A 27,343-nucleotide genomic window follows, 5' to 3' on the forward strand; every position below is an offset into this window, starting at 1 on the left:
TAGCTGGGATTTCAGGTGCCCACCACCACACCCGGCTAATTTTTGTATTTTTAGTAGAGAATGGAGCCTGACTTGCAGGTGTCACAACGCTAAAGCTGCCCTTGGGTCGTCTGGTATTTTAAAATTAGGCCTCATTTGGAAATGACTAACAATGAAGCTGGGTGCATATGCAAAACAGCAAGCAGCCATCAAAGTCAATAGCAGTCAGGGGCTGGTATGATTCATAAATAGCCTCATGAATTAGAGGCTAAATGATGCTGATCAAAGTGTTAGGAAGTGCTTCTAGCTCTTCCTTCCCCGGGGAGGCGAGAAGCTATCATGAACACTCTGGATGGCTGTTTGCCTTCTTCCTGCTGTCCTAACTGCCTAAGCATTGAGGTTCACTTTCACCCTGCGAATTTCACCAGAGAACTGTGAGGTGGGAGGGGAAGGAGCCGATGGTGATGAGGATGTCCACAGAGGGTAACTAAGAGGAGAAAGAGAAGAGGAGATTACATGGAAAGAGGAGAGAAATAAGGGCCTTGCCTTAAAGCAAAAGGAGAAATCTTTTTAACCCTTGCTACTGGCATCAGCATCACCTCCGACTTTGTCAGAAATGCAGAATCTCAGGCCCCACCCCAGACCCACTGAATCAGAACCTTTGGAAGTGGGGCTCAAGAATCTGCATATTTACTAGCTTCCGAAGCTCACTCAGTGTGAGAGCCACTGTTCTCTATCAAGAGTAATTAGGCTCATGTCTCTATGTCAGTTGAAGACCAAGGGCAAGCTAACTTCAGTTGAAGGGAGAAGAAGAGCAAATTCATTCGTTATTATTCCATCTGTACTTCCACTGTCAGCATTAATTGTCTCTTTGTTCTACCAGGACTCTCTGCCTGCAATAAAGTTGTTAGTCCTTACCCTGAAGGGTGATTATCGCCAACACAGGTGATGGTGCCCATCAGTCACTAAAGAAGCCTTTGAGTTTCTATGAATTTGCAGATTTTTTTATGCAGTTGATGATTAATCCTTTAATGGAGAATATAATCTATGTGTTGTGGATGTGCTCGTGTTGCTACTTGAGCACGGAGCAGTGTTCATTGAATTTTTTCATGCACCTGTCCTCCAGGCATTTGTGGAAGGCTTGGTATATGGCACCACTGTGTAAGTGAGAATAGCTCCTAGCTGCCTACACCACAGGGTGGAGAGAGGCATGATTAATACCAGGTGGGGTGCCCAGCCCTTCTGACATGCTGTGGGAAGAGGCACTCAGGTGCACACAAGTGCCAGACTCGTGTATGTGTGTGGCTGATGCCAAAGCCGTTTCCATAACAGTGAGTGTTCGGCTCCAGAGACTCTCCTCGGGAGCTGAGGACCCCCTCCCTCTGTCACCGAAGCTGGGATTGGTAGCATTTCTCAACCCCCTTAAGATCTCTTTAGGTAAATACGAAGGGAACTAATTTACTGAGCTCCTTGATACCAGATACCCTTCAAGACTCTTTCACAAATATTAATATTGATTAGTCATTTAGCACTTAGAAAATGCTGGCTCTCTCTACGTGGATGAACAGACCCATGACAACTTTCCGTGGCAAGTCTTTTTATTCTCATACTTGTTTTACAACAGAGGCTGAGGCACAGAGAGGGTAAATTGCTTTGCCCTCAGTCACACAGCTGGTGAGCGACAAAGTCAGGTTTGACTGCACACAGCCTGGCTCCAGAACTTCCGGTCTTAAGCACAGCTCTTCACATGATCTCTGAAACTCTAGTAACTCCCTTGGGTAGATATGTCTCTTCATTTTTCAGCCGCAAAAAGGAAGGCCCAGAAAAGTGACATAACTTATCCAGTGTTCCACAGCTAAAAGAGACTGGTTTCTGATTTCAGCTCAGGTCTATCAGATTGAAAAGTCCACCCGCTTCTTCCCCAGACCCTCTACTCCCTCCATCCTTGCTGCTGAGCTGGGCATAGAACATTCATGCACCCAGAGCAAAGGGGGCAGCAGCTACTGCTAGGAGCAGTGGGGCTCTGAGCAAAACTGAAGGGTGGCAAGACCAGGCACTGGAGACCCTGAGAAAATGTGCTAAATTCAAATTACTGGATGCTAACCTTCCGACCTGTGCCCTCTGCTTCAGAACCCTCCACGGCAACGACATTTCCAGCGTTCCTGAAGGCTCCTTCAACGACCTCACATCTCTATCCCATCTGTAAGTAGCGGTCTTTCTCCCCAGTGCGCATTCAAAACATGAAAGCATGGAAGTGTCAGCGACAATGTCATCAGTGTCAGCATTTTGGCACATGTCCTTTCCTTATGCATACAGTATATTTTACAACAATGTATCCACACCATGCATATTGTCTTGTTCCCCACCTCAGAAGCCTTCAAAGGAATCCTCAATTATGTAAACAGTGTAAATATTTAATAAGAACTAATAGAAAACATGTACTATGGGCTGAACACGTAAGATAAGTTTTCGATTTATTTCTTGCAGCTGTAAGGCATTTTTATCCTTTTATTATATATAATAACATTGTGTCTAAGCATGGCACAGCTAGCAGATGGCAGGGCCCAGGATCAGATCCAGGTTTGCCTTGACTCCAAAGCACATATTCTTAACCACTCTACACTCTGCAACAGGTATCCCTTCTTATTTTACACAGGAAACACTGAGGCCCATAAATATTAGCTGACTAGCTAAAGGTTGACTATCAGGTCAGTGAGATGTTGGACTAGAACCTAGGTTCCCTCACTCCTAGGCCAGACCTCTCTTCCCCAGATCAGGGATCTCTATATTTTTTTATACACCTCTGTCAGTGAACATTTTCGAGTTTGTATTCCTTCTATATGCATATTTAATTATTTTCATGTGTGCATACACTATAAGATGGATATACTACATATGCATATTCTAAAACTTTCAAAAATAGAATCATTAAAAGATACAATTTTTTTAAAAAAACAGAATTTCTAGTATTTTCTTCCCAGTCACAACTTTGGAGATGTCTATACTGGACTTAACCCTCCTCCCCTGCATTCTTCAGTCAAGTGGTCTGAAGCTGCTTCCTAGGTTGCTGGGTTTCAGTACCTTCTCTGCAGAGTATATCCTCCAGTGGGCCCTTTGGCAGGACAAGGGAACCAGATAATCAGATGGCCAGAGATCCAGGAAGCTCCCTAAAGGAGCTAGGATGGGGTTGAGTTGACGAGTGAGTCTTAACTGCGTAGGTGAGAACCACTCCTCAGAAGTGGAAGGGGCTGGGATGGGAGTTGAAACATCAACAGCATTGGAAGTACACTCTGGAGACATTAACTTTGCCACAGTGGAGACGACTACTCTGCTGGCCCCATGTTGGACACCTCCAGCCTAGCCAAAGTCTGAAAATGCATTTCCAGAGAGCCGAACATATGAAGCCTACAGGCCAAGCTGGGCAGGGGGCCCTGACTTCCTGTTCTGCCTCCTAGGGCACTGGGAACCAACCCACTCCACTGTGACTGCAGTCTTCGGTGGCTGTCAGAGTGGGTGAAGGCGGGGTACAAGGAGCCTGGCATCGCCCGCTGCAGTAGCCCTGAGCCCATGGCTGACAGGCTCCTGCTCACCACCCCAACCCACCGCTTCCAGTGCAAAGGTAGGTGACGCCCACACCCCACCCTCCCCTGTCCTTTGTGGGGTCTGTTGTGTTCTCAGCAACCTGTCAGAGCAGGGCATCTCAAGAGATGCAGCTTCAGAAACCTTCACCCTGTCTCTTCCATGGGTCCCACACAAAGAGGCTCAGATGCTGACGCTGATGTGGACCCTCATCTAATGGGCCAAGTGTCATTCTCTCCAAGTCCCCTGCTGGCATTGCCACACATGTCCTCACTGACTTCTTTCTGTACATGTCTTTCCATAGTGGAGAATATCTTTTTTTTTTTTTTTTTTTTTTTTTTTTTCCATCTTTTGTAGAGACAAGTTCTCACTATGTTGCACAGGCTGGTCTCAAACTCCTGATCTCCAATGATCGTCCTGCTTTGGCCTCCCAAAATGCTGGGATTACAGGCATAAGCCACTGCACCTGGCCTTGAGAAAAATCTTTTCCAACCTGCATTTTTTTATCCAATATTATTAAAACATAAGCATTTTCTCATTTTACCCGGCAAACTTACTGTACATGTGATTTTTTTATTGATCATATTATTATAACAACAAACTACTACTGAGTTCTTATGCAACAGGAATGATGTTAAGCACCTTCTCGTGTATTTTTTTTCTCATTCTTCATATAACAGCTTATTTAATTCTCTAATGCCTCTATGTGATCAACTTTTAATATTATCCTCATTTCTAAAAATGAGAAAATCAAGGCTTAACAGGCTTCCAGGTCTATCTGATTCCATAATGCACAGTCTTCATCATCAAGCCATAATATTCCAGTACCACTTACTTAATCCATTTCTGGTTTTGAACTTTAGAGTATTTCCATTTTTTTTTTTTTTCTTACCATTGACACATAAAGATCTTTCTCTATTTGAAATCATGTTCTCAGATAAGATTCAGAGAACAGAAATTACTGAATCAAAGTATATTATTATTTTTAAGGTCTTCACACATTTTGCCAAACTGATTTTCAAAAAGGGTTATAACCCATTTACATTCCCAGTAGCATCCTTCTATTGCATTTTTCATTAGACTCTGTCGTTATTTTCTCTTATTTTCTCATCCTTGCTAATTCAATAGGTTAAAAAAAAAATTCCTTTTATTTTTGTCTTTTGTTATTGGGGAACCTGAATTTTTTATCAAAAAGTTACTTCTCATTTGTATACACAATTGTCTGTTAATATCTTTTGCTCATCTCTGAGAGGCTTAATACTTATTTTGATATATAGATATACTTTAATTACCCTCTCAAACTTTAGTGTGTCCCATACTTCTGCTGCAAGCAGAAAAACATTCCATTGGCTTAAAGCTAATTTTAATTTTCCTCTTCCTGCTTCTAAGATATCTGATCTGATACTACAGAGGCTCACCTAGGCCAAGAATAGTATAGTTCTCAATCTTGGCTGCACACTTTGGAAATCATATAGGAGCTTTTAAAATTACTGAAGCCTGGCTCCACCCTCTAGGTTTTGATTAAATTGGTCTGGGGCACAACCTGGGTGTGGGGACTTTTAAAAGCACTGCAGCTGGGGTCTGGGCATGGTGGCTCACGCCTCTAATGCCAGCACTTTGGGAGGCTGAGGCAGGTGGATCACTTGAGATCAGGAGTTCAAGACCAGTCTGCCCAACAAGAGGAAACCCCATCTCTACTAACAATACAAAAATTAGCCAGGTGTGGCTGTGCATGTCTGTAATCCCAGCTACTCGGGAGGCTGAGGCAGAAGAATTGCTTGAATCCGGGAGGTGGAAGTTGCAGTGAGCCAAGATTGCGCCACAGCACTCCAGCCTGGGCAAGAGAGTGAAACTCCATCTCAAAAAACAAAAGCACTGTAGCTGGTAGTGTAAGGCAGCCAAGTCATCCAGGTTTTGTCTGGGCCATTCTTGGTTTTAGGACTGAAAGCTCTGTGTCCTGCAAACCCCCTCAGCCCCAAGCAAACCAAGACAGATAGTCTTCCTATTCTACTGTGAAGCCGGATTGAGCCCCCTAGTACCAGCACTCAATCAGGCCACTCTGTTTACTCATCCACAAATGGTCACTCACTGAAGTTCATCTCAGCCCATCTCCAAGTTGATGACTGTTAGCCCCAAGGTCATTTATAGTCCTGACACTACGTATGGCCTGTTTATCCAGGGCTCATTGTCAAAGCTGGCTGCAGCAGCAGGACAGAGCCCCCTTTGCAAAGCTCTGCGAAGGACCCTGACCTCCCTCCAGTGCTTGCAGCTAAAGCAAGCACAGCTGAAATGGTCACAGATGTCACATGGACCTGAGCAGTTTTCCGTCCATTGTCAACATCATCGCCGTGTCCTCTGGGGCCATCCATTTCTTTCTTCCAAGGTTTTCCAGGGGGGACTTCCTCTGTGTGCCTTTGGCCCAAGCACTATGCCCTGCTTAGCCTGGCACAGACTATTCCATGGGGAGGGGTATTTGTGGCTAGAAAAATGGGAGGTCCAAATAGAGTCTGGGCTCAGAGCTTCCTGGAATGTGAAAAGATACACAGGGGGTTTCTAATTATGGTGCATTGTTTGCAGATTAGCACCAAAATCGGATCAGGCTAATTACAGTAATTGATTTGACTGCAGAAGTGTTTCTGAATGATGTCCCACTGTGACTTTTCCTCACTGGACAGTGGCTGAATTAATGGGACGCTAGCTGGACTGGACGTGCTGGTTGAGGAGAGCCAGCTGCCATCTGGGCATGGAGTTGGGGAGGGGCTGGCGCTGGCTGAGGGAGGGCCCAAAGCAGAGGGGAAGGGAGGTGTGGCAGTGAGTGCACTCAGGACCTGCTGTCAGTACTCTGGTTTTGCTGCCCAGGGCCTGTGGACATCAACATTGCAGCCAAATGCAATGCCTGCCTCTCCAGCCCATGCAAGAATAACGGGACATGCACCCAGGATGCTGTGGAGCTGTACCGCTGTGCCTGCCCCTACAGCTACAAGGTATGCTGGAGGCCCTGCCCCCCACATTCACGCCTCAGGCTCCTCCTTCAGCCCTGGCCCTAGAGAGGGGCACCGCGCCCTGTGTACCCTCCCTTCTCCAAGGGACAGCCTGGATGAGTCCATCGCACAGGTCACCACCCCAAATGCAAGCCCAGAGTTTCAGGCAGCCTGTCTAATGCACACATCTGATGCAGGTGGAGTGAGAGTGAGCTGGCATCCCCAGGTCTCTGTCCCCAGGGGGATTGTGTGTGTGTAGTGACAGGCTTAGAGGCAGCCTCACTCTGGGAATGGGACTACCTGATGTATTTCTAGACTATGGCTTGCTTCTAGCAGATAGTGTCAGAGTGCCACCTATGGGCATGGGACAAAAGAGCCAAAGGATTCCCTTTGAAACCAGCCACCTCCAAAGCCTTAAACTTACCACGGAGTCCTAGACCCATGCACCCTCATTTCATACGCTGATTATAAAAATCAGAGAAGAGAATAAATGTATAAGGTCCAGATGAATGCCTGGCCTTTATTGATGATTCAAAAGAGAAATATACTATGTATGGAACTGAGAATGTTATAAATTCACAGTCACAGGGCACTCACACACACAAAAAATGTTATTAATAGGAGGGGAGAATAGAGATTAACAGCAGACATCCTCAGGATGTGTGGATCCTCTCAAACTCTGTTGTATGCATTCAGCAGAGAAAACTCAGACTGTGCAGTTACACAGAGAAGCAGGTGTGGATTCCAGCTTTGTCATTTACTAGCTGTGTGGCCATGGCTAGTAATTTCGTCTGTCTTCCCAGCTGCAAACTAGGACCTGCCTCATAGGTTTGCCATGAGAATCAAATGTACAGTAATGTACGCAATACACCTAGGACGATACCTGGCATTCAGTAAGCACTCAATAAGCCGGCATACTGCTGCCTTTTACCTTTACCCTTGCATGGTGGTCCCTCATACCTGGGTGTGGAATAGGGCATCAGTAGCAGGTGGTATGTTGCTGGTTTGATCCAGGATTATCAGTCAACGTCTCTGTGAACTGCCAAGAGACTTCAGTCCTTCTTCTAGAACTGTGACTGCATTTGTAACATTCTCAATTCCATACATAGTGTAGTTCTCTTTTGAGTCATCAGTAAAGGCCAGGCACTCATCTGGAGCTTATGCATTTATGTTCTTCTCTGACGTTTATAATCAGCGTATGAGATGGGTAGTATCATCCTTATTCTAAAGAGACTGTTCACATTCTGATTCTTGCTTCCTTCTCTTTAACACTGGCCTGAGTCTGAAAGTAGCAGAGCTGGGTTTGAAGTCCAGGCTTCTTCCAACTACACTTGACTGCATTATGAAGCATGACCTGACCGTCAGGGTCAGGGCAAAGAGAGTATCTGCAGGGCTACTGCAGGATAAGGCCACTTGTTTGAACTTTGTTCTCAAGATTCTGAACATCATGTCAATTTTAGAAGAATTTGAACAGAGATTTTGATCTTGAGGAAAGTGTTGAGCCCAGGCAGGTCTAGGATGCATGATGTTGATGGTAATGGTGAAGATGATGTTGGTGAAGGTGATGATGGTGATGGTATCAGTGAGGATGGATGATGACAAAGGTGACAGTGGTGATGATGGTGATGGTGTTGATGATGGCAATGGTGCTAATGGTACAGATGGTGATGATGATGATAACTATGATAATAACAGTAACATAAGAGCCAGCATTTATTGAGTACCTACTATGTACTGACAGTAGACTAAATAAAGTACATGTATTATCTTGCATACTCCTCATCAGAGTCCTAGAATACAGTTCCTAAAATGACCCTCATTTTACAGTTGAAGAAACTGAGCATGGTAGGTAAGGGAGTTGGGATTCAAAGCTCAGAACCAAATGACTCCAGAAGCTGTGCTCCTGGCCACTGCACTCACTGCCTGTTGGCAAGTGCAGTGATTGCAGGGGCTGAGGTTGGGGATCCCTGACTATTCAGGACTTGTCTGAATTGCCAGGTTAGAAACAAGTAGAATGTAGCCATGGGAAGAACACCAAGCAGGACCCTCTGGAGCCGTTGCCTATAGGATGCATGACCTTGGACAGATGCCGCTCTTCTCCCCACCTCAGTTTCCTCAGCCATAAAACCGGGCAGGCTGAACCCAAGGGATCCTTTAACTGAGGGTTGCATCACATTCTCTGTGCTGAGTATGTCCCTCCTGCTTTCCTTCTTGCCAGGGTTAGAGCCCACCCAAACAGAGCGACTGAGGTGGTAGTTCTGCATGAGTGGCTAAGTTAACAGAAATCCCCAGATGCCTGCAAAACCGAGCTCAAAGTTCAGGCATTTATCTACCTATTTCCAGATATCTCCATTTTCCCATCTACTAGCTGAGTGACCTTGGGAAGCCACAATGTTACAAAAAAGCACAGGAATCACTGTGTAACATTTGGTAAGAGCTACTCTTAATCTACTATAATGCCAGGCCTTTGTGAAGCAGTTTAAACATATTATCTCTTGCAGCACTCTTAATTACCCTGTGAAATAAGTTTTATTATCCTCTTTTAATAGATGAAGAAACTAAGGTTCATAAAGATGAAATAATTTACCCAAGCTCTCACACTTAGGAAGTGCATGAGCTACAACTAGAACTCAGCTATCTCTTGCAAGAAAGTCTCTACACTCACAACCCAAGTGAGATTCTCCCTAAGCCTAACTCTCCCCACCTGTAACTGAGAATACTCATACTCACATGCAGTGCTGTTGGAAGGATGAAAAGGGGCTATGTGTGTACTTTGCCTACCTCAGTGCCAGGATTCAGTAGATACTTCACAAAGGGTCATTATTTTGCCACTATTTTAAGATTTGGGGAAAAAAAATATATCTGTTGGCTGATTCTGTTTCAGCCATTTAGTTTCAGGCACATATATTCAGTGTCTCAGAACAGTGCTCCTCAAACTTTTGTGTGCAAAAGAATCACCTGGAGAGCTTATTAAAATGCAAGTTCTAGTTCATTAGATCCGAGGTCAGGCCTGAGAATGTGCATTTTTTACCAGCTCCCAGGACATGCCAGTGCCACTAGTCCAAGGAGCACACTTTGAGTAGTAAGGACTTAGAGCAGCACTACTGGTCCCATCTCAAAAAGAGGTTTCCAATGAGGGTAGCTGTTCCCAGTGTTTTTTTGTTTGTTTGTTTTGTTTTGTTTTGTTTTGTGAGACAGAGTCTCACTCTGTTGCCAGGCTGGAGTGCAGTGGCACGATCTCAGCTCACTGCAACCTCTGCCTCCTAGGTTCAAGTGATTCTCCTGCCTCAGACTCCTGAGTAGCTGGGACTACAGGCACACACCACCATGCCCAGCTAATTTTTGTATTTTTAATAGATACAGGGTTTCACCATGTTGGCCAGGATGGTCTCAATCTCTTGACCTTGTGATCTGCCCACCTCGGCCTCCCAGAGTGCTGGGGGTACAGGTATGAGGCAGCGCGCCCGCCCCCTAGTGTCTTTTAAAGCAGTGATTCCCAACTTTTTGGCACCAGGGACCAGATTCATGGAAGACAATTTTTTCACGGAACTAGGGTCTTCATCAGGGTCTTCGGATGAAACTGTTCCACCTCAGATCATCAGGCATTAGTTAGATTCTCATAAGGAATGAGCAACCTAGATCCCTCGCATGCGCTGTTCACAATAGGGCTCGCACTGCTATGAAAACCTAACACCACCGCTGAGCTGACAGGAGGCGGAGCTTGGGTGGTAATGCTCCCGCCCCGTCTGCTCACCTCCTGCTGTGCAGCCCAGTTCCTAACAGGCCAGGGACCGGTACCAGTCCATGGCGCAGGGGTTGGCGACACCTGTTTTAAAGGAAGCCAGTCAGGATTCCTGGCCATGTCCCTATACACACACACACACACATACACACACACACACACAAAGTGGGATGAGGAGTAGAAAGTGTGGTGGAGGACCACGGAGCATCACAGATCTGGTAGATTTGAGCAAAATGAGGCTGAAGAGAATTGAATCAGGCTAATTAGCCAGGCATTGGCAATAGTGATTATTTTTCAAGGAGACGTAAGTGACAGAAATCCCTACCTCCAGGCCCAATTACCATGTCATCAGGCACTAGGCTCTGTCTCCTGGATTTCTGTGCTTGGCGTGAAAGGCTGTAGGAGTTGCCACCACCTCTACCACCACCGCCACTGCCACCGTTGGGAGGGTTTGACCTGAAGTCACTGGTACTTGCCAGTTCCCCAGAGCAGGGGCTAGCCCAGACAGCGGCTGGAGAGGTCTTGCCTTGACCTTCTCAAGGTTCTTTGTCCTGCCCTTCACGGTCCATGTGTTGGCGGCCACCACTCCCACATATGCACCTCTGGAACTATTTGGCACCAACCAAAGACCTGAAAAAGTATTTTAGTCACTCACATTCAGCCCTGCCTCAGACCCCAAGCAGCAGCAGCAGCAGCAGCAGCAGCAGCAGCAGCAGCAGCAGCAGCAGCAGCAGTATCGCTATTATTTATGGAGCTGCCATTACATGCTAGACGTCTTACATATATATGATTTCTAACCATTAACTAATTCCCCATAGGGTAGGTCGTATTATTTCTATTTCATAAGTGGTAAAAACAAGGCTCAGAGAGAACTAGTCACTTCCTCAAGGAACACAGCAGCCAACTTAGAATGTGCACTCCCATCTGCGTGCCCCCAGAACGTGTGTTTTGAGAGGGGCAGGCTAAGTGGTCCCACATAGAGGCTCCCAGCACTAACTTTGGGCTGGATGCCTGGGTTCAGCTGCTTGCTCCCCGTTTCACTTACTGCTGTGCGATCTTGGCCATATTACGTCACTTTCTAAGTCTGTCTTTCCTGTCTGTAAAAATGAGTGTAATAACAATCACACCGATCTCATAAGTTGTTGTGAACATGATACACAATCATGAATATAAAACACTTAGCATGAGGCCTGGAATGGAAAATGTGCTCAGCAATGTGAGTGAGAATTAGTATTACAGTTTCCATTCCACACCGACTTTCAGAAAGGGGCCCTGTGTTGTTATGGTTTAGGATAAAACCAGATACCAGCCCAAGCTGCACTCTCCCTGTCCCCCTCCAAGAAACCTCGGACTGGCCCCTTAGCTGGGACAGGGCACGAAGGGAACCAGACGGACATGGTGCATGCCTTCCAGCTGCTAGAGATGGGCCTGAGGCTCTGGCATTTGAGAGGGTCCACAGCAGAGGCTGTCCTGGACCTAAGGCCGTCGGCCCAGTTGGCTGCGACGTCACAGCCAGGAGGCCCCAGTTCCATTCCATCACATCACCGGCAACAGCAGAAGCGGGAAGAGGATTTTCTCAGGCAGATGGCGAGCAGGTGGTGTGGCAGTGGGCGGGCTCCCATGATCACCTCCACCTGGTCTGTGCCAAGCCACTGAGCCCAGGGCCCAGACAGGATGCGGCAGTAGCCTCCCCAGACCCCACGCTACCAGGTCCTGCAAGGGACTGCATGCCAAGACTTGGATGAGCTTGGTCTTGTCCCAAGGGAGAAGCAGGAGCCAGAAGGCCAAGAAGAGCCGGGCTGCTCCCTGGGACAGGGGGTCTCCTGCAGCTCAGTCTCTACCTTGGAGCTGCCTTCCTCAGGGCCGCTGCCCTCGGTGCTCCTGCTGCCTGGCACGCTCCTCTCCCCACCTTCCATGCAGTTGGCTCCTTCTCAGCTCACACATCCCCTTCAGAGGTGCCTGCTCCAAAGAATCCCACACCACCCTGAGCTCTCTAGTGCCAGGGTTCCCACCTGGCCTAACCTTAGGCTTACCTTCAGAACTTTAGAATAAATACCAAAGCCTGGACCCTACTGCAGATCAATCCAGGATGGTTCTCTGGGGGTCGTCACTTTGTAGGAGACAAGGTCTGCTGGCCACACTTCAGCCTTCTTCCCTACCCAAGTTGTGGGTTATATTTAAGGTTCAGTGAGGCTCATGGTAATGTTATCTTCTAGCATTTACAGAATACCTACTAAGCTCTAGGTGGATTACACACTGTGTAACCTTTTCCTTACGTGAAAGCTCAAGTTTAATTCTCATAGCAACCCCGTGAGGTGGATTTGGAGAGGTCAGGAGGCTTTCGTGAAGTCACGATCAGCCAAGCCAGATGGGGTGGAGCTGGAATGTGAAACCAGCTGTATGTGAATTCAGCTTTGCCCGAATCCATAGCCTGGGCTCTTGCCCTGCAGTTTGGGATAGAGAAGGGTGCAAAGTCTGCGAAGTAGTGAGGCTGCAGCCTGAACTCTGGGCTTCTCATCACTCTTCCCCTTCTCACTGTGCAGTGACTAGGGGTGAGGGCTCCCATGGGTGGGCTCCAAGTCACACAGCAGGCCTTTCCCAGGGGCTGCTTGTTGTCATCTCCCCAGCCTCATCCCAGAGCATGCTGGAACCCCTGAGGTCCCCTGGGCCATGGCAGCCCCGGAAGGCCCCCTAACCAGGTGCTTCTCCCTCTTTTGCTCCTCAGGGCAAGGACTGCACTGTGCCCATCAACACCTGCATCCAGAACCCCTGTCAGCATGGAGGCACCTGCCACCTGAGTGACAGCCACAAGGATGGGTTCAGGTAACAGCTCACCCCTGGCCTCCCTCACTGTATTATTTTGTTCTCACACAGCTAATAAAGACACACCTGAGACTGGGTAATTTATAAAGGAAAGAAGTTTAATGAGCTCACAGTTCAGCACGGCTGGGGAGCCTCACAATCATGACAGGAGGCAAAGGAAAAGCAAAGGCACATCTTGTATGGCAGGAGGCAAAAGAGAGCTTGTGCAGGGGAACTCCCATTTATGAAACCATCAGATCTCATGAGATTTATTCGCTACCATGAGAACAGTATGGGAGAAGCTGCCCCCATGATTCAGTTATCTCCACCTGGCCCCACCCTTGACACTTGGGGATTATTATAATTGAAGGTGAGATTTGGGTGGGGACACAGCCAAACCATATCCCTCACCTTGGAGGGCTCCCTGGGCAGGCTAAAGAAGCAGAGATTATACCCAGCGAGGGCATGCCCAGGGCCTGTGCTGTACTGGCCCTTATGGGAATGATCTCAAGGCTCTTCGTACCCTATAAGGGAAGGACAATTTATCCCCACCGTGCAGATAAGGATGTTCAAGCATCAGAGGGACAAATCCTTTGCCCAGAGTTACATTAAGCATTGGGACAGGGATTTGAAACCAGGTCCCAACCTCATGCTTCCTATAAGGGAGGTGTCCGCTGCTGGCTAAAGTCAGAGAAAGATTGGGTGAAGGCTTAAAGACCGCCAGTCTGGCACTTCCACCATGCTTTTCTGAGTTATAAAATAAGTAGCATTGATTATATGCTTACTATGCCAGGTACCAACTAGTCAAGTATTATCTCATTTAAATCCCTACATGACCCTATCCAGTAGGTAGGTATTATCCTCATTGAACAGACAGGGAAGCTGAGGCATAGAAATGGACTTGCTCTAGGTCATATCTCCTGATGCTCATTCCTGGATCATCCAAGCCCACCTCCAGTCCTCTTTCCTTCCTCACATTAACATTTCAAGAAGAAAAGGGAATAGCAGCCACTTAGGTTTTTCTCCTCCCTGTCCTAGGAATGGGATTAGGCTTCCACCCAAACCTCAGGACCCCTTCCTGCTTCCACCTTCCCCAGCAGCTTTCAGATGCCCAGTTTTGCTGGCCTGTGACCCTGACAAAAACAGACTGTTGGGAACGGGCTCCTTTGGCATCCCTGGGGAGCCAGTTGGGGGGGCGGCAGCCCCTTGGCAATAAAGGTGGGGGCACCCCATGCCAAGCCACATGTGGGTGTCTTAGAGCTCAAGTTGCAACCAATTAAATATCAAAAGCACTCTGGCCAGAGGCTGCTGTGTGGTCTGGGGAAGAAATCAAGTTCTGGGCTCCCGGTTCTCTTCCCCAGGGAACCCGCCCGCCCATGTGTCCACCTGCCAAACCAGCTCCATCAAGCTCTGCCTCCTGAAAAGTGAAATTGAAGGCAGAGTTCCTTTTCCTGCCTGGAGTCAGCCAAACCACCCACTCCTGCCAGCTCACGTAGAGCAGGGGTGAGGAGAAACTGCAGGGAAATATGGAGGTGGCCCCGGGACCCCAGCCAGGAAACACCCCTCCAGGGCACACAGCCTGGGCTGCCCCACCCAGGCAAGGGATGCAGGTCAGATGAGGGAAGAGGTCCCCGCTTCAGGCAACTGTGTTTCTCCATCTCCCCTGGAGGTTCGAGTGAGCAGAAATATCCCATTTCCGTCTTCAGTTGAAGAGTTTCAGATGAACTGAAAATATTTTTAGAACTTAGAGGAAAAAGAAAAGGGCCCAGATCTACAGGATCCGGGAAATCGGGTGGAAGGTTAAGGCAATGCGCCAGTTACTAGTGATGGGAGAGATCACATGCACTCCTCGAGGAGTAGGGAAACTCTTCTCCATCGAGCCAGCACCTGGCGGGTGAAGGGGAGCGGTGCTTGTCAGGAAGCTCCCTTTTGCTCCCCTCTTCCATTCTAGAGTAATTCCGTAGGGCTGCCACAACAACCACAGACTGGGTGGCTGCAATCACCAGAAATTTACTCTCTCACAGTTCTGAAGGATAGAAGTTCCAAATCAAGGTGTCAGCAGGGCCGTGCTCCCTCTGAGTCTCTAGGGGAGGGTCCTTGCTTGTCCCTCCCTGGCTTCTGGTGTTCCTGGCAATCTTTGGCATTCTTTGGCTTGTGGCTGCAGCACCCCTCTCTCTGCCTGCATAGTCACCAGTGCTCTCCCTGTGTCTGCCTTCCCATGGCCATCTGCTTTTAGAGACACCTGTTATATTGGATTAGGGGTCCACACTCTTTCAGTAGGACCTCAACTTAACATCACATCTGCAAAGATCCTATTTCCAAATAAGATCACGTTCTGATGTATTCGGGGTTAGGACTTCAACATATCTTTTTGGGGGGAACCCAATTCAACCCATAACACATCTGAGTCATCAGCATCACCAGCCTCCTCATACACATGCTTCTCTAATCTTGCTGCATTGCCTGCTCACAAGAACAGCCAAGGCGTGCAGAGCAGGCCACACAGAAGACCAACACAGGAGACGAGGTCTGCTCTCATCCCCACAACCAACTCATGGCTCCCGGAGTCTCCTCGACAGCTTTCCAAGGTTTCCAATGAGGACAGGGAGACATCAGCCTCCTTCCACCCCGTCACTCCTTTAGCAACCTCTCTTTCCTTGACCAGCCACCATATCTCACTGCCACAGTGTTTGAAGCCTAAGGCTCTGGGGGAGCCAAAGTAACTGGTCTGTAGGAAAACAAACGGGCAACACCATGGTTTAGGACTTTCCGAAACCTACGCTCTGTCTGGCTCTGAAGAAGTAGCCTTTTTCCTGAGTGCCCGGAGTCCCTAACAGGAAAAAGGAATTAGTCATTTTGCTGTACCCCAAAAGCTGAGACCCGAGAGGCTCCTGGCCTTTTGTAGAAAATGTGATACAGTTTTCAGTCACAGAAAGGAGACCAATTAAGGAGGATTCTAGGACCACTGAAATTCACTGCCTGTTAGCTGAGTGTAGTTTACTTTTTTTAGCTAAATCCCAAATCAGAGTAATCTCTGGAACCTGAAATTCCAGGTCTGAAGCTGAAGTGCACACTCGTGGATGGAGTGAGAATCCCTGACAAACGGGTTAGGCCAAGGAAGGATCGAGATTCATTGCAGCATTTATTTAATCAATTAGCTGCTCACTCCGCCCTCCACCCCCACCTCTTCTGCACAGCCTTTATTTGTTCTAACTGATCTTGCATGCCCAGTCCTGGGGATACGACCGAGATCAGGCAGAGATGCAGGCAATTGAGGTTTTTGTCCAAGAGATGTAATACTGTAGAGGCAAGTGAAGGAAATGCATCTTGCTGGCCCACAGTGTTTGAAGCCAAGTTGACCCGAAGGCCTCACTCTTGGCAGGAGAGGGATCCTCCCACTCTAGCCTTCGTCCCCCGGAAGCTGGAGGGGCTTAGAAGTAGCAGGAATACATGATGGGGAGAAATGGCGTCCCTGAGGAACAGTTAAGGAAGTAGGGTGATTTTGTGTAGAACCAAAGCTTGCTAACGGGTTCCGAGCGTTTTCTATGTGCTATGTACCCTTCTAAACATTTTGCTTGTATAATCTCATTCAATCTCCACAACCACCCAGGGTCAAGGTCAAGCAGCTAGAGTGTATCAACTAGAATTCATCCCCAGGAAACCCGGGTGCAGAGTCTGGGACCTTGGGCACTATGTTCTGCCCACCCCCTGACCCTGAGATAGAAGGGCTGCCGTCGAGTAAAAAAAAATCACTTAAAGGAGGATGTTTATTATGCTGTCTCTACCTGCAAAAGCGATTGTGCCTCAGAAGAGCTGAAGGAAGGGTGGTTTGGAGGACAGCTGGAAGAATTTAAGCCATATCCAGGAAACCACTTCCAGCTGGGGGAGTGATGACACCGGCCTTGTCAGCGGACAGTAGCCCTGGAGCGAGGCAGCCAGCATGGGCCAGGGGAGACAGAACATTGCCTAGAGATGGGGTTGGATGAAATGACCTTTTAGGCTCCTCAGGGTCTTCCTGCTCAGGGCCCCAAGGTCTCACATGTCCAAAGTGCTTTCTCAGACCTTCGTCTGAAGGAGAAACTAATTGTATTTCCCACCCGGTCTTCCTCTCTGCCACTCCAACCCACCTCTCTCCCTGACCCCTGACTCCCCTGCTCCTCACCCCACACATCCCAAAGCTGCTCCTGCCCTCTGGGTTTTGAGGGGCAGCGGTGTGAGATCAACCCAGATGACTGTGAGGACAATGACTGCGAAAACAATGCCACCTGTGTGGATGGGATCAACAACTACGTGTGTGTCTGCCCACCTAACTACACAGGTAAGGATCTCATGATTGTGTGTATGGCTGGGTGGAGGGGTGTCGCTAGAATACCATTTTCTTAACTTCTTCCGGGGACTCTCCTCCTCTCTGCCTGAAGACAGAGACTAGGACCCCAAGACCGCGCTATGCCAGGAGGGGCTCCCCAAAGGCCTGTTTGCTTCACCACCAGCCACCAGCAAATCACTACTCCTTCCCACTTGAAACAGAGTCCCAGGCTCTTTAGCTGCTGTTCATCTCATTGCTGGCCATTCCCTCCTTTAGGGCCCCTGTAGACCCAGTGGTGTTTGAGGCTGGCCGAGAGGTGCTTGCATTGTGTTTATGCTTCCTTCAGGTCTAGTCAACCGTCTCTTGAAATCCACATATTCCAGGCACTCAGCTAGGAGCTAGGGATACAAAAATGACCAAGACAGAGTTCCTTCTCATAAGAAGTTTATAGTCTGGTGGACAGAGGCGTGGATTCATTAGAAAGAGAACATAACATCTATAAGCCCTGGGGGTGTGGGATCATAGAGGAGGAACCTAACCCAGCCGGAGAATCCAGGAAGGCTCCCACAAGGGATCATTCCTCAGGAAGATCTTTCCACCCACCCATGCCCCAAACACAATACCTTTATTTTCCTACATTAATAGCCCCTAAAAAGGGCAGTTAAATATATCATTAGGTTGTGAAGCAAAATGCTACCAATTTTGGTGCAAACACAGCCCGCTTTGTTATGAGATCAACCAAAAGTAGCATATCCCAGACTGGAATTGCATGAATTTGAGGAAAAGTCCCCATGAGACAAGAAGTTTGGGAAGTACTGCATATGATACTAACCTTCTTCTTGGTGTACCATGATACAAATTAGCATGTTAGAGGTTCTGAAAATTCCTGCTTTAAAGAAAGCTGTTTGTTTAACCCAGCAGTTCCCAAACTTATTTGATCTCAGAGCTTCCCCCTTACCCGACCCTCGAACACTATTCCCAGCCCAGAGATCTTGTGTTGCAAGAAGCACTTTTAGGAAATACCAGCCTAAGGCAAGGAGAAAATGAGGAGGGGAAAGCTCAGGGACCCCCATGCCCTGGACTACTGGAACCAGGCTTTTATGTCAGGAGTAAAGTGGGTGGTGGGAAGCTGTGGAAGATAAATAGAAGCATCCCTAAAGATGGCAGAGAAGGAAGCCAAATGGCTCCCATTATCCCTCATAGCCCATACCTTTATCAAGCCTCCAGCCCAACAGACACTATCCCCAAGCACACTCTTGAAACTGCAGGAACGTACCACCACCAATTGAGAAAACCACTCGCTGTAATAATCCTGGGCTTCCTAGGACCCCAGACAAGCTTCTGTGCTGGAAGAGTGTATGGAAATCTGCTGTGGGGACCGGGTGTGGTGGCTCACACCTATAATCCCAGCACTTTGGGAGGCCAAGGCAGGCAGATCACCTGAGATCAGGAGTTCGAGACCAGCCTGGCCAACATGGTGAAACCCCAGCTCTACTAAAAATACAAAAATTAGTTGGGCATGGTGGTGGACACCTGTAATCCCAGCTACTCGGGAAGCTGAGGCAGGAGAATCTCTTGAACCCAGGAGGCAGAAGTTGCAGTGAGCTGAGATCCTGCCACTGCACTCCTGCCTGGGAGACAGAACAAAACTCTGTCTCAAAAAAAAAAAAAAAAAAAAAGAAAAGAAAAGAAAAGAAAGAAAACTGCTGAGGGGTTACCTCCCCTTCCATCTTTCATCTTCTGAGAGTGGAATTGTCGCCAAGAGTTGCATTAGCAACAGGCAACACTTACTGTGCACCTACTGTATACAGACTAGTAAATTAGCCACTTAGGGAGACCACGAAGTCTAAGGTATGCCCTCAGCCCACAGGGGCTTCTGGTCCATGAGAAGAATCACTGTATAGAGTCATTGGTCAAGAAGAATCAGCTTAGTGCCGGAAGAGAGATGACAGAAATCCCAGGAGTGAAAATGGAGACGGCAGTGGGGCTCTAACGAAGGCTTTGTGGCGGGGGAGGGGCTTGAACTGAATTTCGAGCAGGCAGATGGGCAGCAGGAGGACACTGAGGAGGCATTGATGAAGGGGTTTCCTGCCTCAGTTGAGGCCCACCTGGTGTCTGCTGTTGACCAGGGAGCACTGCTGATTTGTTGCACTTTGGTCCTGACAGTGAGTGCTTGTATAATCTCATTTAATGTCCACAACTGCCAACGTCAAGGTCAAGCAGCTAGGAAGTGTCAACCAGAATTCATTCCCAGGAAACCCAGGTACCGAATGAGGCTTCGTGGTTTGCTCTGTCCCGGAAAATGTGCAAGTCCCACACAGATGCTTGTCTGCTTCTCTGGGTCTCTCCAGATGACAAGGAAGAAAGAGGAGGCTTCTCAGGAACACAGTGCCCTCTGTGGTTTTGAGAGGCTGAAGGCAAAATTTGGAGAGGGAGGCATTCAGTGCTCCCTCCCAGGACATGGTTGGGGTCAGCCTGTCCCCCCCACAGCAAAGAACAGACTTAGGGGCTGTCTATTATTCATTACCCTGCAGCCAGCCCTCTGGACCTACCTGCCTACACCCTGGGAGCAGGAGCCCACCCTGCTCCCACTCCACTCCTGGAGAGAACGTTCATGGTTAGACCTTTCCCTCTCTTAGATCACTCTCCATCTGGCTTGACCAAGTGGAATTTGAGGAAACCCAAAACTCAGATCTTAAAAGCTGGTGTTGCTTGGGAGCTGCTGTTCTGTCTTACCACCCTCCCCCACATTCCTAAAACACATTTTCAGGTGGTGTAAGCTTTTCGGGGCTTATCTGCAAGGGCCATCCCTGGGTATTTATGATCCATTAGGTATTTTGTAGCACTGCAGACTTCAAAGGCACTGTGTCTAGAGACCAGAACTTCAAATTCCTTTCATATTCCTTCCCTGAAAAATCCAAGGGGCTTACTTATCTATAACAGGTGAACTGGGCTGCTAAGCCTTGTCTGTGTCTCTAAAGCCTCTTCTGACCTCCTGGGGGAGGCTGTGGGTCCCCCTTGTGCTTCCACAAAGTTTGCCCTTCTGTTCACACCTACAAGTCTGTGTTGTAATTGCCTGCTTGTTTGTAGACCTTCCCAAATAAGCTGTGGGTAGGACAGGACCTGGCCACTGTTGTGTCTCCAGCACCTGGCACAGGGCCTGCCACACAGGAGGTGCTCAGTAAATAAGTGTGGAATGAAAAAAACAAATGAATAAGCATGGCCCAAAGTCAGGACCAGGCATCCTGTGCTCTCAGCTGCACCTACCCCTGCCCTTGAAAGATCAAGTAAAACAGCCAAATGGTGATGCTAGGACAGTGTTACTAGGACAGTGTCCAGGAGGACACCTGGAATCTTCCCATGGTCACTGCCAAAGAAACCAAGGCAGAGGTGCAGGAGGATACACAAGGAGTGAGAAGGCAGGACTCCTGATGTCCATGCCCACCTGACCGGGGGCTGGATGAGTCTGATCTTCTGGCCAGGATATCCCCCCCAATACTCTGATCTTCTGGCCAGGGTATGCCTACCCTGCCTGAGGCCTGAGCTATCTCCCCGATCCGTGCCAGGTGAGCTCTGCGACGAGGTGATCGACCACTGTGTGCCTGAGCTGAACCTCTGTCAGCATGAGGCCAAGTGCATCCCCCTGGACAAAGGATTCAGGTAAGACCTGGCTTCGTGCCCCCAGCACAGAGTCCATGAAAACTCTGCCTCTAACAGTCTAGGTTTTAGGCAGTCTCTGGTCTCTCTGCATGCTCTCTCTCTCTCTCTGTCATGTGCTTCTCTGTGTCTCTGATTCAGCCATGATCTAATTCTCTCAGTCTCTGTTTCCCTATGCGTGCCTCTGTCTTTCTGTGGGCGTCTCTAAGTCTCTGTAGATAGACAGGTAGGTAGAGGGAGAGAGAGACAGAGACAGAGAAAGATCCACTCTTTCTCTTCCCTGCACCTTCTTCCTTGCCTCTCCTCTCCCACCAACTTCCCAATGCTCTCAGCATATCCCTCCTTTCCAGTGCTAAAGAAGTAGAGCAGTTCCACTGGGGAAGCAGAGTCTAAAGCGTATTTGGTCACCTTCTCCATGTGCGGCCTTCACAGTATGCTGCCCCTCCAGTCTACAGCAAGTTTTTCAGCTTATGCACCTGTTGCAGGGGAAGGGGGCAGGAGCACTATGGTCCAGCAGCATGGCCACTGGCGGAGCTGTCTCCATGGCAAGCAGCAGAGCCAATAGGAGCCGGGGGAGCATGTGAGCGGCCCTCAGGGTGGATGGAGAGGCTGCCTCAGGAGAAAGCCATCCAGCTCTTGAGGCTGAGGATCCAATGGCACCCCTGGAAATCCCTCCCAGGCCCTGTACTCACCTCTTCCTTTCACCTTCCTTCATGAAAACTTTTGCCACTGCGTCTTCTGGAGAAGATCATGAGACCCTTGAGACTGGGGATTTTCTGACATCAAGAGGGAGATCCCAGAACTCTGTGGCCAAAAACATTCTTCCCGACCCCAATCCTGCCTTCTGCACACAGCTGCCTCCTTCTTCTCCCCAGCAATCTCTAACACCAGAGGGAAGCCACTAGCACCAAGGAGTCAGGGTGTTGGAAAACAGGCAGTCCAAGGCAACTGGAGAGACCCCAGGATGTTCCCTTAGCAGACCCCATAAATGACCTTACAGAGCCTCCCCTAGGGATGAGGGCACTGGGCCCAGAGCTCCATGCCTGTGCTGACAAGTCTTTAAGGAGAATGCCCACCAGTGGCATCTCCAGCCTCTGGGGGGCAGAAGCTCCCGCTCTAGGTCTCGATGGGTCCAGGAGCTGTCATCACCCAGAGTCTGTCCTGTTCTCAGTCACAGGGCAGAGAGTTCTCAGACTCTGCGAGTGTTTGCAACTATGAGTCTAAACAGTAAAACTTAGGACTTCAGGGAACCCCAAGATCTCAGAAAGTCCAATCACAGAATCTTAGAAATTCAGAATTAGAGAATCTCTGAAACTTGAACTTGTAAGCTCTTAGAATCTTAGAACCTAAGAAGCAGGAGTTCTAGTTGTTGCTCCCCAGCCCACCCATCAGTCCACAGATCTTGATTGTGTGCAGTGTAGTGGGGATTGGAAGATGGTTTTAATTCCTGTCCTCAAGGCCCTTGCCATGGACCTAGGGGAGGAGGATTTGACACTGAGTAAATATTTAGGAAAGAAGAAAGTTCTAGGCCCCACGATTCTGGCTGTGTTGCTGGGGTTCTAAGGAAGGAAGAGCCTGCTGGAGAAGAGAAGCAGCCCCACCCCTTTAGGAGCAGAATGTGGGTGACCCTTGAGGGTGGGTAGAATTTGGATGGGTTGAGAGAAGGAAGGATGGCCCCACTGGGGAAAGAGGAAGCGAGTAAGTAAGGGTGAGAGGCAGACATGAGCATGTCTTTTCTTATGTCTCCCTTTTCTATTTTCACATCACAAGCCTAGAGCTCATCACCAGGGAAAATGCCAAGAGGCTCTGGTTTTGCTCAATGAGACCAAATGAAGCTTCAGCCCTTCCATGTGTCTACCCCATTCCTACCTACCTCATCTGCCCTGTGCCCCATCAGATATGCCAGGTGGGACTTTTAGGTGGTCGAGTTACCTGAGTACAAGGGTGAGAGATGCCTCACAGGACCTCCCCGTCTACTTCCACCCCCAGATTTGACTTCAGTTTACTGCTGATCTTTAACCAAGTATGGGATACTGTTAGGGGACAGGGAAGAATGAAGGGGCAAGGGGTGGGAAGAGACGTGTAAATGCAAATGTGAACCCAAAGCAGAGCAGGCCAGGCTGGCAAGCAGAGTGCTTTGGGCATGCCCGGGAAGGGGCAGGGAATGAGGATCTGCCCATGGAGAGGAGATAAATTGCCTCTTGGTTGAGTGGACAGCAAGCTCAGAGGACACAAGCTTGCACCAGCGCTGGTCAGAAGTGGTCTAGGGGTTACCCTGGTCAACATGGTGAAACCCCGTCTCTACTGAAAATACAAATATTAGCCAGGTGCGGTGGTGTACACCTGTAATCCCAGCTACTCAGGAGGCTGAGGCAGGAGAATCGCTTGAACCCAGGAAGCAGGGGTTGCAGTGAGCGGAGATCGCACCACTGCACTCCAGCGTGGGTGACAGAGCAAGACTCTGTCTCAAAAAAAAAAAAGACAGGTCAAAGGTGCAGGTGTGGGGTTGGAGTGCTGGAGAGCTAACACTGCCAGGTTTTTATGATCCCCAGAACTTATTCCTAGAAACCTCTATTGTAACCAAAGTCCCTTGAGTTCTAGGACAATATAGGAAAGAACGAAATCAGTCTAGCTTTCATAATCTTGAGATATTGTATTTATATGTGATGTCATTATCTTGAGAAGGTCTACAGGCCAGCTCAATAATGTTAGGTTTTCATTAAAATGTGTTTAAATCAAAATTCTTCCAGTGCAACATTTTATCATTTTATCTCCCTTATCTTCCATCACCAAACAGCTCATATCCCATGGCAGCCTATAGGGATATTAGCCAGAGAGATACACAGTCAGGGTGACCTTTGCCCAAGTGTGAAGATGTTTATCCTTGGAGTTCTCCTTGTACGTTCCCTCCCTCAATGAGGTCTCAATGAAGGGCAGATACTGCCTGTCCATAATACTGAAAATAACAATAGCCAAAAGAAAGATCACAATGACTAGCATGTACTGCTAACTTATTATTTGTCAGGCAAGGTGTATTATCCGACATCCAACAATCTTAGAACGTAGAAACTCATTCACATTTTATGAGGCTCACTGAAGTGACATAAGCCACCTTTGCACACACATATAAAGGGGTGGAGCTGTGAATCAGTCTGGGCCTGACTGATTTCTCAGCTAAATCCAGAGATTCCAGATGTCCTGGAACCAAGGACAGCACTCGGTTACTCCCCCTTGTGCAGAATCAATAGACCCAACACATATTAAAATGCATAAACTTTACACTTTTAACTGGAAGAAAGATAAAGGCAAGCATTTGAGAACAACAGGGAATGCAGGTTGTAGCACCAGCTGCCTCTGTTTAGTTGATGGAGAAATATTATATAGGTCCTTGCTACCAGAGGTTCTTGAACCAGCAGGATCAGCATCACATGGGCGTCTGTTAGAAATGCTAGTTCCCAGGCCCCACCCAGACTCCCTGAATCGGAAGACACATTTTAACAAGATCCCTGGGTGTTTTGTCTGCTCATTAAAGTTTGAGACTTGCTGGTATGGAGAGGGCTGCAGCATTTTAAAAGAAGAAGGAGGTTAACACATTTGCCTCCAGACCTCCACTGCTTAGTCTGAGAGTGAGAATAGCTTCCCTAATTCCTAATAAAGACCTCACCAGTAGCCTCAAAGTCCAGGCTTAAGATACTGGATTTTATCCTGTAAGTATTGGCCAGCTATTGTTGCCTTGGAGAAAGTCAAATAGCTTAAGTTGCTCTGAGACTACTTTTTAGAATTCAGGAGACACACGGATGCCTACCTGGGCCAAGTTTGACACAGTAGCAGAAGTATACATGGTGCTATATTGAGCACATGCCCCTCGAAGGCATTCTCAATGTGTTTCCTTAAAAGACTCTGGTTGAACATGTAAGTTTGTACTTCTAGTGCAGCAATAGGTTACGTATTTCAAATTTGCCAGTCAAGTAAAGAATTGGTCAGATCGTAGCAGATTTCAATTTTTGAGCATAGGCCCGTAAGTCCTCAGTTTCTGGAACTTGTTCCAGTCAAGGACACGTCACCCCTCTGTGTCTTACCTAGCTATGAACCTACAGCCTGCATCATGCTCTGCCAACCCCAACGATGCTCTGCCAACCTCAAAGCCAGTGGGGTTGCCACGTGTGGATTCCTCCTCACTTCTATCCATTCCTAAAGAGGAGAGGGAGGAGAAGAATGAGGGAGGGCCATCCCTTTGCCCTGATTCTCCCGTGGGGCTGCTTTTCAGATAGCCTAAGAGTTCAGAGAGCTCACTCCCTCCGCCCTCACCTCCCTGCCTGTGTTGCCTCCTTCTGCCATGCCGCCGCCGCCTCTGACTTGGATAGGTTGTGGCTATTATTTTTACTCTGCCCACTAGAATTCAGCTGTTAGGCCCACAAAGGTACACAGGCTTTGCAGAAGGCAGAAGCGCCAGTAATCATTTGCTTATATGTGCCTGTGGGTGCACCTAAGCCTCTGTGACTCAGCCTCTCGGTGCCTTCGGGTGTGTTTCTATGGTGGGATTTCAGTTGAATGTTGCCCGAATGTTGCCCCAGACAGAGGAGCCCAGAGATGCACGTTTCTGGCCCTCACTCAAGGAGACCAGGTTTTAGCCAAGGTGGCTTCCTCTGGCCAGGTTTTAAACCTTGTCTAGAAGGGGCGATAATGGAATTGCTGACGCACCACTCTTTTAGGAAGGGCCAGATTGGTGTGCAGGGCCTGGGGTGGAGCAGGTGTTCCCATCCTCTTGCCCAGGTAATATAAGCCACTTATTAAGGCAGAGGAGATTTTTGCCTCTCTCATCCTGGTCTGAATCTCAGAGTGCAAACAGTATCATATCATCTTCTACATGTCATGTTGAATATTTACTTAATGTTTAATGCACTACACAAAGCATAGCATATCATTTTTAAAGCAACCGTAAGAGGTGGAGTTATTTATCAATTGCATTTAAAGATGAAGAAACTGAAACACAGAGAGGTAATGAGTGACTGATCCACTTAGAACAGTTTCTGACACGCAAGTGTAAACTAAGTATTATCACTCGATGGGGGTATGGGGATCCTCAGGGAAGTGCCTGCAGTGCTCTCTGCCCTCTGGTTTCTTCCTTACGATGGAGTATGGTAGACCCTCCCTTACAGGGTCCTGGGAGGCCTCAATGAGAACTCAGAGAAAGGGGCATAGCACAGTGCCTGACCCAAAGGAAGGACCAAACTGAACGTCAGTTTCATGTAGGAAGTGGCAGATCCAAGCCAAAAGCTGGATGAGTCCACCCCTGTGTTCCTCACCCTGGCTCTGGAATACAAGACTCACCCCACCATGAATGGAACAAAGGCCATGGGCCACCAGGGAAACCTGCTGTGGGGCCAGGCTTTGCAGATCCCAAAGGAACTTAGGTAGATAGAAGAGATGGGGAGCGGTCATCTGCTGAGGGGGGCTGAAGAGTGACTGCCTGGAAACTGGCCCTGCCTTGAGGAACAGCCTTGCCTCTGCCTGTGTTCCAGGTGCGAGTGTGTCCCTGGCTACAGCGGGAAGCTCTGTGAGACAGACAATGATGACTGTGTGGCCCACAAGTGCCGCCACGGGGCCCAGTGCATGGACACAATCAATGGCTACACATGCACCTGCCCCCAGGGCTTCAGGTAAGGCAGGAGGGCACCTCAGGAAAGAGGCAGCCTGGGCCAGGTGGCAGGGCCTGGGGCTGACTGGCTAAGGTGGCCAGGGTGGAGACTCAGGCCCAGGTGGCCGTAGCCCTGGTTCTGGGTGATGCCTTTATTCCCCTGACACCTTTGCAGTCCTTACATGTCCACATGAGGGAAATAGAGCAGGTATTGGTGATCCCACATTGTAGATGGGAGAAGAGCTACTTGTGGCAACTCCACGTGAAAGCCGGGCTTAGGTTCAGCTCATGTAATGTCATGCTTGGGTAGGATTCCAACTAATGGAAGATGCCACCATCGTGAAGCCCAGCTTGCAGGGTAGAGGTAGCCACATGGCCATACTGACCAGAATCTTCTTTCTAGGCTGGAGAATAAACATGATGGTTCCTCAGTGGTAACCTCTATTCTACTTCTGTTGCTATGAATTTGGCTACTCTAGATGCTTTATCTAAATGGCCACATACAGCATTTGTCCTTTATCGGGCTTATTTCACTTTGTATATCATGTTCTCAAGATTCATCCATGCTGTCGGGTATGTCAGAATTCCCTTTGTTTTTACTGCTGAACAATGTTCCATTGGACGGATGAGCCACATTTTGTTTGTCCATTCATCTTTCC

General features: G+C 48.4%; 1 protein-coding gene across 2 annotated transcripts in view; it reads left to right on the forward strand.

Moving 5' to 3' along the window:
* Nucleotides 1–27,343, forward strand: part of SLIT3 (slit guidance ligand 3) — a 641,932-nt gene that overhangs the window by 588,901 nt on the left and 25,688 nt on the right. For both annotated transcript variants that reach the window (XM_050794632.1, XM_050794633.1), the window contains 7 exons: nucleotides 2,110–2,181; nucleotides 3,435–3,598; nucleotides 6,418–6,542; nucleotides 13,007–13,104; nucleotides 17,262–17,401; nucleotides 20,956–21,049; nucleotides 26,569–26,706. In XM_050794632.1, the coding sequence (XP_050650589.1) occupies nucleotides 2,110–2,181; nucleotides 3,435–3,598; nucleotides 6,418–6,542; nucleotides 13,007–13,104; nucleotides 17,262–17,401; nucleotides 20,956–21,049; nucleotides 26,569–26,706 (831 nt within the window). The remainder of the gene's footprint in view (nucleotides 1–2,109; nucleotides 2,182–3,434; nucleotides 3,599–6,417; nucleotides 6,543–13,006; nucleotides 13,105–17,261; nucleotides 17,402–20,955; nucleotides 21,050–26,568; nucleotides 26,707–27,343) is intronic.

This window comes from Macaca thibetana, chromosome 6 (genome assembly GCF_024542745.1).
Source record: "Macaca thibetana thibetana isolate TM-01 chromosome 6, ASM2454274v1, whole genome shotgun sequence".
In the NCBI taxonomy this organism is placed as follows: Eukaryota; Metazoa; Chordata; class Mammalia; order Primates; family Cercopithecidae; genus Macaca; species Macaca thibetana.